The sequence below is a fragment of the Aythya fuligula genome, chromosome Z (genome assembly GCF_009819795.1).
Source record: "Aythya fuligula isolate bAytFul2 chromosome Z, bAytFul2.pri, whole genome shotgun sequence".
In the NCBI taxonomy this organism is placed as follows: Eukaryota; Metazoa; Chordata; class Aves; order Anseriformes; family Anatidae; genus Aythya; species Aythya fuligula.
The window spans coordinates 74112122-74125202 of NC_045593.1; the positions used below are offsets into that span (position 1 = coordinate 74112122).

At 46.8% G+C, this 13081-nt stretch overlaps 1 protein-coding gene across 2 annotated transcripts in view; it reads right to left on the reverse strand.

Moving 5' to 3' along the window:
* Nucleotides 1-2420: 2420 nt before the first annotated feature.
* Nucleotides 2421-13081, reverse strand: part of ECPAS (Ecm29 proteasome adaptor and scaffold) — a 59437-nt gene continuing 48776 nt past the window's right edge. For both annotated transcript variants that reach the window (XM_032205495.1, XM_032205494.1), the window contains exons 36-49: nucleotides 12485-12550; nucleotides 10665-10754; nucleotides 10101-10167; nucleotides 9876-9967; nucleotides 9698-9764; nucleotides 8970-9161; nucleotides 7808-8016; nucleotides 7187-7230; nucleotides 6399-6591; nucleotides 5920-6064; nucleotides 5439-5544; nucleotides 5174-5262; nucleotides 3972-4043; nucleotides 2421-3403 (exon numbers count right to left, since the gene is read on the reverse strand). In XM_032205495.1, coding sequence (XP_032061386.1) covers nucleotides 3264-3403; nucleotides 3972-4043; nucleotides 5174-5262; nucleotides 5439-5544; nucleotides 5920-6064; nucleotides 6399-6591; nucleotides 7187-7230; nucleotides 7808-8016; nucleotides 8970-9161; nucleotides 9698-9764; nucleotides 9876-9967; nucleotides 10101-10167; nucleotides 10665-10754; nucleotides 12485-12550 — 1572 coding nt within the window. In that variant the 3' untranslated portion in view covers nucleotides 2421-3263. The remainder of the gene's footprint in view (nucleotides 3404-3971; nucleotides 4044-5173; nucleotides 5263-5438; nucleotides 5545-5919; nucleotides 6065-6398; nucleotides 6592-7186; nucleotides 7231-7807; nucleotides 8017-8969; nucleotides 9162-9697; nucleotides 9765-9875; nucleotides 9968-10100; nucleotides 10168-10664; nucleotides 10755-12484; nucleotides 12551-13081) is intronic.

Genomic DNA, 13081 nt, shown 5'->3' on the forward strand with positions numbered 1-13081 from the left:
AAAATCTGATGCAAGGAGGGAACACCACAAACTGCTTCCCAAAGTGGTTAGGGGGTGGTGTCACCACAGGCTGCCTGTTAACTCTCCTCTAGTCAAATGAAACTCAACAGCTGGGCCCCAACATGCAAAGGGGAATAGCTACAGCTGGAGAAGGAGCCTAAGGCACTCCCGCTCCAGGTATGGCTCATAAATCCTAAATTCACTCCTTTGGCAGACATTGTCTCATTTCACGTGGCTCCCGTGGAACCGTGGGGGAAGCCTGGCTGCGACACTGGCCTCACCCGCTATCCCCACAGGGTTGGAGGCCAAGCTGCTGCCTCACAGACCAGCTGTTTCCCGCTCCTCTCCCCCCTGCTGCGCAGCTGCAGCTTGGATGGCCCCAACCCCGCCAGGCAGGTCAGCTCCGACCAGGACGCACGGGGTCGCTTTGAACTTGGAGCAAGAGAACAGCGCCAAGTACTCGCGGGGTGTGGGGTGGAAATTACCAGTTACTTCCGAGATGAGGTCATGCATTTTTTATTTAATTTTTACCTTTTTGGTAAGCAACAGGGTTTTCTTTCGGTCAGTCCATTTACATACTCCGACAGTACAGATTGCAGTGAATTTGATGGAGATCTTGCAACATTAGAAAACTTTTCTCAATATACATCCATTTAAGCAACAGCTTGTAGGTCAGAACGAGTGCTAGTGTCCAATCTGCGCACTGCACTCCTGGTATACAAAGCAGCATTGCAGCAGCACAAGAAATGCCCACACTGGGCAAAGTACAGTGTGTTTTACATAGTGCAATCACTTTTAGAGGAAAAACTCTAGGAAAGGCCACATCTATTTATTTATTTATTTTTCAATCCTGTCAAGTTTACAAATGAGGGGGGTAGAAATCAAACCTCTGACTGAATTAACTGTTGTACAGGTAGGTTTTGTGTATAGGCACGTGCTTTAGAGAGGAGCTCTGAATCTGTTCCGGAATCACAAGAAAGACATATTGCTTTGTGACTCAGAAAGCATTTATGCCATCTCTAACTTTCCTAACACTCTTGGCCAGAGTTGTTAATCCAGCTGTTTTTAGAGTTCCTAGAATATGCTCTTCCCTCTAGTGTAAATCCCCAATAAAGAAATTCAGGTTGCAATAAAGAAATTCAGGTTGTCAACGATTACAGTTCTTCTACTTACAGTCTTTCGACCACGTGAGGCGTTGCCTCTGAATACTCCAGTCCACAGTGAAAAATCAGATTACCAGAGACTTGGAGACTCTTTGCTTTTCTGTAACTGTCACTCCAACCAATACGAAAAAACCCAAGTCAGACAATGAACTGCTACAGCAAAGCATCACTGGTAATATTCATCTAATACAAAAAAAGAAAAAAAAAAAAAAAAAAAAAAAAAGAGCACTCATGACACTACCTGTCATGGTAAGCAAGTTTTGAAAGATATCGTAAAGTGATTTGCCCAGTAAAATTTTAAAATATACACTGTGCTCCATAAGTTCAAACTACACGTAAACAAAGAGCAGCTCCCTGCAACAAGGTGTAAATCAAAACGTTATAGCACCAGCTCCCAGCACCAAGAAGTTGCCCGCTGACCAGTTCCAAGCATACAATGCATTAGTGCTCGCTGAGGTTTCTGCTACACAAGAGCCACAGTGGGACAGCTCTGCCCATTTCTGCAGACGTTTTCTCACCGGGCGGGGAGGAATTTAATGCCTCCCTTCCCATGGATAAAGTCAGACAACTGGATTGTTACAGTACCAGAAAACACTGAATGGGAAATGGCACCTGAGGGAAAAGTAGGTACTGTACACCTGATCCTGAATAAATGGGCGTGGAGGAAAGGTGACGTTATCTGAACAACTTCTCTCCCTGGCAGATGGCATCTGAAAGGAGCTGCAGGCCACACGAAACGAAACGACCGTCCCCGTGCTGAAAGCCATGGACACGATATTGCCCACACTAATGATTTTATTTCACCATCAGCAGAGCATTTATCCCCAAAAAACTGTACGCTTGCTCCTGGTCAGGTTATGGTGCAGTGCTAACTTTACGCGATGAAAAGTCTGTTGCTATAGTGGTCAGGTTTGTCTTTTATCTGAGAAGGGCAACAAGGGGACAGGCAGCATGGCCACATCATCAAATAGCAATTTAACTCCACGTTAATGCAGATATAATCTTTCTTCTTAAGTGCAAATTAAAAAGTATCTGCTAGAAACCAGCATGACTTGGGCTGCTGAGAAATGACATACGATTCAGTTTCTTACAAATATCGACAATTCTAAATCATTACAGGTTTCCAAAGCAAGAACAGGGTTACGGACATGAAGGGGGAAAAAACATTACCACTATTAAAAAAAAAAAAAGTATCATTGCAAACTTCGAACACTCTTCAAAAACATATCTAGAAAAGATTGTTTTCTTTTTTTTTTTCCTTTTTTATTTTTTTTTCCTGCAGCTGAGGAGTGTCCATGCAAAACAATTTTGAGAAGAGCAGTGTTCCATCTGGGCACCAACTGGGCCCTATTTTATCCCACACAGCTCAGTAAAGTGCTCTCTTGTGCATCCTTTGAGGAAAAAAGTTCTCATTTAAAGTTTGGGAGGCCGAGGTTACTAGCTGGGGAAGGCATAGTCTCGGTCAATCCATTCTGAGGTCAGAGAAGAAGGAAGGATAGAAGTTAACAGTACTCTGCCTTTCGTAACTCACAGACAACAGGCTGCAAAGGAGGAGCAAACAGGAGAAGCAGAGGTGGATGTCAGATGAAACCCTGCCCCTGGGAAGCCTCAGAAGTCTAACGCAGACTTCATCAGAGGCAGCATTTCACTCGTTGCAGGTCACACACGCTAGTTCTACTGCAGAGTCCCAGACACCAGGTAACAGATCTCCACACAGTATCGGTGAAAATCAAATACGCTTTTCACTTCCTGTGCTGGTGGTTTTTCATTAATTGCTTTGAAGGACAAAAGGGATCTGAGTAACATTCTTTTGCCGATTTAAAGAAAAAAGAAAAAGCATCTTGCCCTCGACATTTTCTATAATGCACACTTATAAACATTCTAGGGCAGATCATTAGAGGTATTTACTGACAAAACAGTAACTAATCATCAGCTTAAAAGAGTAAAAGTAACATTAATGGGGAACAGAATTTAAGGCATTTTATTTTGGCCAGGAATGATGCATGCTACAGAGTAATCTTCATTTTCCCATTTGGTTTTCAGACCACTGCACTTTTTTTTGTTGTTTTACATGGCACTTCATAGTTTGTGTTTTACAACTTAGTTAAGATTTTCAAGTGTTTTCTTCAATATAAATGCTTTTTCCTGTAGCTCGGGTCTGCTATCTGATACCATTGTAGATAACGAATGAATGAGGTGCTCTCTGCTTTCTGCTGTCAGGCTTTCCCATTGTTTAGCTTCTGTGAAGACAAACAGACAGACACCACGGTAAATACCAGTCTGTCAAAAACAAACCAATCAACCAACAGCCTCCATCCCTGGACAGGCTGAAAGCGACCACCTCGCATCTCGCTGCTCTTCCAGGAGAAGAGCTGCTGAGGAGGACAATTCAGCTGGACGCTTGGTGCACGTGCTGCCTGCTGCACAGGTAGCCCTGCTGATTCAGACCAGGCTGAACTTGATTGTCTCAGCCTGCACTATGGGACTACAAGGGCCTGAAGAACCACTTCAAAACTGCTGCATGTAACGCAAGGAGGATGCATTACACAGTCCTTGCTCCCTCCCTGCTGGACATTTTACCAAGGAGCACCCAACTGCACTTTAGACCCAGACTTCATCCACAACTGCTTCCACCCCCTCCAAGTTTTCTCAGTCACCAAGCACAAAAATCCAAGTCCCAAGCCACCCCGAAAGCACCCAGTGCTGCAAACAGAAGGTAAAGGCATCTCTCCACCTTCCCTGGCTGCACGGCCACCTGCCTTCTACACCGAACAGCAACTCTCCCATGTGGCAAGGAAAAAGACTCACCTTGCAGTTTGGTGAAGAGCAGCTGTATTACAGACAAAGCTTCTGTTCTTATGGACGTGTAGCTTTTGTTTTCTAGGGGATGTGAAAACAGCAACAACAACAGAACAGATTCAGAACCGAAGGCACACTAACTGTACAAACAGCAGTCACCACTGGTCTGCAGACTGCTCTTCGCACAGTGAAATGAGATAATTTATGCTGCCAGTCTGCAATGTGACCCAATTATACACATCAGAATGGCAGAAAGTGACCAAATAGCAGCTAACATATCCACTAAGCCTTGTGCATCACCTTCCCTTTTCCTGCAGTACTGTTCCTCACGCATGATGAGTTGGAATAAAGTCCACATGACGGCAGCGTGATCACAAACAACTTCTGTGCATCATGGACTTTTATTTTTCCAAGTTATAATGCCTATAAAATCATCCAGGTTTTAAAGGGCAGCATTAAGTACAGGTACAACAAACCCTATGCTGTCAAGCAGAAGCTTGTCACATGAAAATATTTGTTCTCCTGAACTAAAATCTCCTTAAAGCCTCACTCCATTGAAATTTAACAGTTAAAAAACCAGACTGTACTAACTTCTCTAAAGTAGGCGCTGCCTTTGAGCACACCAGAAACACGAGCTGCATGTGGCTGCAAGGGGACTGGGCACTGTTACAGCCACAGGGCAAGTGGCAACACCACCCAAGTAATAGCCACCCCTGGACTGCCTGACGTGCATGGGTATTGTTTTTATCTCTGTGGCTGCCTGCCTGAGGGAGAGGGCAAACTGCCTCGAAGCCTTGGAGCCTCATGCACTGGCTGCCTCAGCAAATTCTGGGCACCTCCAACAGGACTGATCTGGGGAAGGAGAAAAACTTGTGTTTCATCAGATCATGAACAAACTGACTGGGCAGGGTCCATCTTCTGCACAGAGAAAACTTGTAAGTCTTTGAGTTGTGCTCTGGAGAGGCAGCACAGGAGCCCTCTCTCCTCCTGTACTTCCCCTTTCAAAGCTCTCTCGCACCTGAGGGATTTACTGTTCTGAGCACAGCACCCTGCACAATCCTGTGCTGAACAGCTGCTGCAGTGCAAGGCAGGATGAGCCCTATCTGACAGCCTGTGCTTGTTCTGCATTCTCATAACCAGCCAACACCTGAAGAGGAAATGTATTAACAAACATTTCATTATCAACTACAAACCGGAAAACATCCATTTACCTAAAGAGTGGGTGATAGACGAGCAGGTTTCCAACAGTATTTCTCTCAAAGCCCCGGGGTCTGAGTGTTCCTCCTCAAACAGCACTAACCTGTCAAAAGCAAACACAGACACCCTGTGTCACTGGGACAGAAGCCGGCTCAGCTGCCCCTGAAAATCCAATAAACACCTCTGCCGTATCACCACATGTCTCCCACGGTTTCATTAAACAGTTAGAAGCAACAAAGAGAAGAAACATCAAAGGAGGATGGCAGAAAGGAGAATTACCCTTGAAAGTACGCGTTCATGGCTTGTAGCACTCCAAGCTGCACTTTCCACGTGCTGAGTTTCAGACGGTCGCACATTAACTTACAAAACTCTTGTCGATAGCAACCTACGGAAAGCGAAGGGATTGAGTTACCCTTGGGTCACCACAGGGAAAGGCAGAAGGAAACGCTGCCTGTCCTGCCCCTCAAATGCTCCTCGCGCTGTGCTCCAAGTGACACCGAGCTAGACTCATGGCATGCAACCAAATCAGCATCCTGTGTGAATGGCACCAAAACTCTTTACCAATCAAGGCAGGACAAGGCTCATTAAGAACTGCTGAAAGATAAAAAGCTACTCTGTACATTCTGGCGGGCTAATGAAGACATCCTGTTTTTCCCAACATATCCGTGGACCTCCCCGTAAGCCTTCCCATACCCAGCGTGGTCTCTAGGTCCCTCCCTCCTCCCCCTGTTCGTTTGATTTTTGCTGTGAGATGACTTACGCTGTGTCTCCGGGCTCCTCGGCCACGCTTTGCCCAGGGTCTCAAAGGCACAGATCAGGGACTCCATCTGCACCTCCTTCTCCCTCATGTCCTCGTCCTCTTCGTCGTGCTTTGGTAAACCCGCGCCCGTGCTCTCGAGGGAGTTCTGCAGAGGCCAGGTGGGGAAGGCGTGATCAGCAGGGGATGAGGGCAGACTAGACACACGCTTAGACACACATTCAGTGCCCCCCTGCAGTTTTTGTTCACACCAGTGCTCGTGCCCAGCCAGCACAGGTGAGCACGGCCCACCCTGGCCTTGCACCCTGCCAGCTCTCTGAGGTGCAGAGCTGCAAAGCGCTGCTGGTACTCGATACAAGCGCTCTACGCAGCTTCCTAGGAGCCTCCTGCTGCCTGTAGAGCAGCCAGGACTCAACTTCTAACTGGGGTGACGCTGGGCACGCCACAGGAAAGAGGGAAAACCCGAGACACCGAGCCGTCACCTTCTTTATCATGGGGAAGACGATATCTGCCAGCTCCTGGAAGCGGTCCTCCCTCGTTGCCTGCAGCACGCCGGCGGCGCAGCGCAGCGCCACCACCTTGTACCTCGGGTTCTCCTTCCGACACTCCTTCAGGACGGCCTGCACAACGTCGCCCACGCTCGGCTGGCCAGGCACGGCCTCCCGCAGCTCCGCACTGCAACGTGAGGCAGACGGAGACTGATCAGGCCCGCAGCTGAAAGAGCTCGCCCCACAGATCACAAGCAATGCCCATGTTCAGGCACGGGACTGCCTACCCACGCTGCAATTGCGTCTGCACTCGGGTGCTGCTTCACTCCTGCCTTGTCTGTTCTCCGTGAATTTCTTCACAGCCTTTCCTCATGCCGTTTCAATGCGCTTCTCCTCCCTCACTCTTTTTCTTCCTCTTTCTCTCTTCTCCCCTTCAAGGTGTTGATCCTTCCCCTTAATCTGCTCTTTCTTATTGGCAATTCTGGCCTTTCAACATCCTCCTCCTTGCCCTAAACCAACCGCTTAGCTCTGAGCATCCCTCTGAGGCATCATCTGTCCCTCCCAGCCCTCAGCGGTGACCCACACACTGACATAAGGATTAGATAGGGACTCCTCACAACCTGATGGGAGATCAAAATGGCATTCAGGACTTTCCACCTCTTCTTGCAGAAAAGCAGGAGCAGGTAGAGTCTCCCATTCACCAGCCAGGCAACAACCCGGTGCAACAACCTCCTTTTTGATGTCCCAGGCCCTGAGGGTGCCACCTTTTTCAAGACCCTTACCTGCACGCAGAGACGACACTGGCAATGGCCTTTAACAGCTCCTCCTGCAACGAGTAAGACAGATACCACTGAAATATGCTCCACAGCCAAACGGCAGGGTCCTGCTGCACCAGGGAGTCCTCTGCACTCCAACGACAGAGGTATGGGGGAAATAAAGGCCGAGGGAAGGGATTGTCCCGCTCTGCTCTGCACTGGGAGGCCGCACCTCAAGCACTGTGTGCAGTTCGGGGTGCCACGATATAGGAAGGACATAAAACTATACGAGAGCATCCAAAGGAGGGCTACAAAGATGGTGAAGGCCTAGAGGGGACAATGCCTGAGGGGGGTGTTCCGTGTGGAGCCAGGGGTTGGACCCAAGGATTTGTGTGGGACCCTTCCACATGAGGATGTTGGACGATCACGTAATTCTAGTCTACGGGGGAACCCAGCTCCTAAAGCAATCTTATGCCACCTCTGTTCATCTTCCCTGGCACTTATGTATCACAGGCGCAGGGGAAACATCAAGCTCCCCAAGCAATGCACATGGTCCTCTGCCACAAAGAGCATCACATTTCCTGCCTCGAGGGACACATGCTGGACAAACGCTCACCACAATCCGTGGGGTACTGGTTCCATTTTTACCTTCCCAGTCCACGTTCTCCCTGGCAGACCCTGCAGCAGCGCAGAGAGCACTATTCCCAGGTGTGGAGGTACAAGGGAGCCGGTCTGTTTGGCAATTGATGCCATGGCAGCTGCTCCCTGGGCTTTCATCTTCCAGGACTGCGACTGCAAGGCCTTCTGTGTAATGGCTATCAACTCCTGCATGTACAGCCTGATGCCACCCTGAGTACCTGCAGAGGAAACACAGGAAAGCTGTAATTTTGCCACAAAGAGAACAAATGTCTGATCTTACTAGAAAGAGAAAAAAAAGGAAGGGGGCAATTACAGATTTCTGGATTTTTACAAGATTTCAGGCAAAACAACAAGGAATTCTTCCCAGGCTGACTGAAGATGGGTTCTGTTTTCCAAGTGCTTCCAAATAACCTCTTTAGATATATTTTTTTTTAATCTAGAGACAGAGCTCATCTCAGTCTTCCCACATGGCAGACACTACACACTGTCAGCCAGTTTCTAGGAAATGCCTTTTTTTTTTTTTTTTTAAGTTAAAAAAAAAAAAAAAAAAAAAAGAACAGGTCACTGGAAAACCCTTTTGCAGTCCCTTTTCCAAACTCCAGAAATGTATTCTAGTGACTGAGGGATCTGATCTGAAATCAGGTCAGAGAAGGAACCAGCAAAACGACTTCACCATGCATCCAGATCTTCCTTTACAGACAGTAAGCATAACAGAATATTGTAGATTAATTTATTGAAGTTAAAACCACTGGCACCACTAGAGAAACAGATGTGATCTCCAGCCCCAGACAGGGGCCGAAGTTCCCTTTAAGTTCAGGGCATGCAGCAGCTCCTAAACATGGCACTGAGATTTCCGAAGACGTTCAGCTACCTGTGGCACAATAAGGATGGCATTACAGTGGCATTAAGTGCCTCACAACCATAAACTGTTCCTCCTGACTGAGTTTGTGTGTCCTCAGCTATTGACAGCTCTGTAATTATTTCCAATAGGCTCAGAGAAGCTAACCTGCTCAAACTCTTACAGGACATCTTTAGCAAGGAAGAAAACGAAAAAAGCTTCCCACATCTCTTGGTACGAGACCTCAATATTTCCAAAGTGGATTTCCAGAAAACATTACATTTCATGGCCCATGCACCCCATAAAGCTTTCACCACTCTTAATGCAACTTACCAGGTACATTTTCCTGCCAGACTTCAGCCCACAGAGTAGAATCCTCTTTCTCTCCTTTCTCTTCATCGGGAACCTCGTGCATACCAAGAAAAGCCAATGGCAACACCTGTTTGGCATGGTTCTTCACTACATCTGGGCTGTAGCGTCCCATCGCATGTACAGTTAAAGCACAGCCTGTCCTGTACACTGGCTCTGAAGGAGCAAAACAATCACATTACAGCTGTGAGGTAGGTTTTTAGCTTGGACAGCTTTTGGTCTGCCTCTTGGGAAACAGAGGAATGCCATTATATGATGGTGCATGGGAATTACCCAGCTAGTGAAGGTGTTACGGTTTTATCTGGGATGAGTTAATTTTTTTCCTAGCGGTTTGTACGATGCTGCATTTTGGATTTTTGATGAAAATAGTGGTGATAACACACCAATTATTTTAGAAAGCAGCAGCTGAATTCCTCATTTTGCTGTGCTGTGTGCACAGCTTTTGCATTACCTAGCAAACTGTTTTTATCTCAACCCATTGGTTCTCACACTTTTACCTTTCTAATTCTCATCCCCATCCCACCTGGGGAGAGTGAGTGAGCAGCTGGGTGGTGCTTAGCTGCCTGACAGGATTAAACCACAACAGCAGGCAAGTATCACAGTACAGAAATCTTTCTTTACCAGCTTCTGCCAGCATCAAGAACCCTTTTATGCACTATATTCTGTGATGGAATATCCAAGAAGCAACATACCTTCCTTTTCCATGTACCAACTGCTGAGTTTGTGCAGCAGCTTCTCAGTGCTACTGTCCCGAGAAGTCTGTAACAGAGAAGAGACTCAGACCACTCAAACACTTGAAAAAAACACAAACCAAAACAAACCAACACACAAACAAACAAGAGGATAAAACCATCTCAAACCTCTACTCACCCGGACTAGATGGCCCATAGCAAAGGCAAAAGACTTCTGTACCACGCTGTTGCGATCAGTCAGGCCACTAAGTAATGCACTCATAAGTTTGCCTGTTGGAAGAAAATAAAAAAAAAATAAAAATAATTCCTGTGATAAAAAAATCAACGGTGAATAGGAAAGAAATGACACCTACAGAGCAGCAACAAAAAAAAATTAAAATTTGGCACTAGAAACAAACCCTACCTGAATAAGGTGTTAGGTCTTGGGGACACTGTGTGGTTAACGAGACAATTACACTGGCACAGCCTCCCTGGAAGATTGCAAGAGAAAAAAAGGTAATATTAAAAAAAAAAAAAATAGCCTCTGGTTATTGCTGTTAATACTTGCTGTGGTGCTGTATAATATGACCTAGGCTCACTAAGCCTCTGCTCCATCAGCTGGGAGCCAACGAACAGAAACAGTTTGTAGCAAATAAACGACAAGAACTGAATTAGGAAGAAAGTTACCAGGACCCACACTCAGGATGGATGGGCCTGGAAGATTTACAGGTATCAAAGACCACATTTTGCACTAAGTTGTCACAGAATACAACAACCACGCAGTCCAGGGGAGGTTAATGCAGCACACATGCAAAAAATCAGAAGTAGTGTAGGTAGATTTGAGACTCAGATATAAAACAATTATGGTATGAACAAACCCAAGCTGTCACTTCAAAAGAAAAAGCCAAAAAAAACCCACATATTTAAATTGACACTTCACTGTGCTCCCTTCTCCATTTCCAAATGATCTATTGAAACACAGGCATACCTTTGTGCCAAGGCCTACTCCGCTTTTGATCAGCTCACAGAGACGAGGAACCAGCTCACCCAGGATGGACACATCCAAGTACTGCAAGCTCTAGAGAAAGGCAAGGGACCAAATAAATAAATTAATTAATAAGCATGACAGACTTCAGCTGATTTGCTTCCACAGAGGCCTGCCACAGTTCTCCACGCTGGTCTTTTGCTGAACTGTGTGAGTTTGATGCATGGAGAGAAAAGGGCACCACGACATATCTTATACCACATGCATATTATCTTGTCCCTGTTCTGTGGTGAGGTGACCCTGCTGAAATCACCAGTTGCTAGAATCCATGAATTCCTGCACGCCAGTTTCTTAGAAAGCTTTAACTAACGCACTAGCAAGAATTCCTCATGCAGAGGGAAAGAAGAGATGAAAAGCAGTGCCTATTTTGGGACAAAACCCAACATTCTTCTGATTTGTTCTGGTTTGCTCACAAACCAGAACATCTTCATGCTACTCCAGGGAAACCATGTGAATCTCACCCCTTCTGTAAGAAATCTCAAGTGCTGATGGGGACCAGCACAACTGTCTCCACTCCTGGCTGGAAGGGGGAGAGGCATGGCCAGGAGGAGGGACAGCAGCAGCTGCTCCAGCCTGCAGGGTGCCAGTGAGTACAGTTTTTCATGGAGCCTTTTATCCCCATACACTTTACACGCTATAAATGGAGAGCACTCCACATGACCCCAAAACACAGCTCCCTCTGTGCTGGAGCCAGCAGCTCCAAATGCTGTTAGGTACAGGAGTGCTTGTGAGGAGCAAACTGTGACCGCAGGATGATACAAGTCAGTATGTAAAAGAGAAGGTGGACAGACATTCACATGCAGATAATAAAAAATGAAGCCAAAATTCCCTAAAGCTCCCAGTTTGATTCCTACTTTTCTCCTACAACATACCTTAAGCTGGAACCCTTCTGAATCAAGTATCACAGAATCACAGAATCACAGAATTTCTAGGTTGGAAGAGACCTCAAGATCATCGAGTCCAACCTCTGACCTAACGCTAGCAGTCCCCACTAAACCATATCCCTAAGCTCTACATCTAAACGTCTTTTAAAGACTTCCAGGGATGGTGACTCCACCACTTCCCTGGGCAGCCTGTTCCAGTGCCTCACAACCCTTTCAGTGAAGAAGTTCTTCCTAACATCTAACCTAAAACTCCCCTGGCTCAACTTAAGCCCATTCCCCCTCGTCCTGTCACCAGGCACGTGGGAGAACAGACCAACCCCCACCTCGCCACAGCCTCCTTTAAGGTATCTGTAGAGAGCGATAAGGTCGCCCCTGAGCCTCCTCTTCTCCAGGCTGAACAAGCCCAGCTCCCTCAGCCGCTCCTCGTAGGACTTGTTCTCCAGGCCCCTCACCAGCTTCGTTGCCCTTCTCTGCACCCGCTCAAGCACCTCCATGTCCTTCTTGTAGCGAGGGGCCCAAAACTGAACACAGTACTCGAGGTGCGGCCTCACCAGAGCTGAGTACAGGGGGACGATCACCTCCCTAGCCCTGCTGGTCACACTGTTCCTGATACAAGCCAGGATGCCGTTGGCCTTCTTGGCCACCTGAGCACACTGCTGGCTCATATTCAGCTGACTATCCACCATCACTCCCAGGTCCTTCTCTGCCTGGCAGCTCTCCAACCATTCCTCTCCCAGCCTGTAGCTCTGCTTGGGGTTGTTGTGCCCCAGGTGCAGGACCCGGCACTTGGCCTTGTTGAACTTCATGCAGTTGACCTCAGCCCATCGGTGCAGCCTATCCAGATCCTCCTGCAATCCAGGTCCTCCTGCAAGTACTTACCATGTTAATAGTTTCCATCATGGGAGATGACTTGACAGCACTAAGCCTGGCACTATCCATTGCAGTCTAAAGAAATAAGAGGTGGGAAAAAAAAAGAAAACATCAATTCAACCCGAAAACAGAGGAAAAGCCAGTATCAACAGTAACTCTACCTCACAAACAGAAACCAAAATCTATTTCAGATACATCGAGGCAAGAAATAGTAACATCTTCAGCCTGTGAATGCTCCTCTTTCAGAGGCAGAGGCAGCTGGATGTTCTAGGTGGAGTACAGGAGCTACACAATACACTTCTGACATGATGAAATAAAGACAGAAAAGAACAAAAAAACAAAACAAGACCTACTGTGACCTATTCTTTACTCCCTTCTTGTTGGCAAAGGACAGAGTTTGCTCCCTTTTCCTCCCCACAATGAAATTTGCTCAATTTGCTCTGGAACAATAGGGTTTAATTTACTTTCCCACAACTGCTAATTAATATGGTTCTTTGAGAGAGATTGAAGCACACAGTACTGACAGCACCCAGCTCTTGCCCATATTGCTGCGGCATACCTTCTAATTTATGTCAGAAGAAGTAGTATCCTTGTAGTTAACCCCCT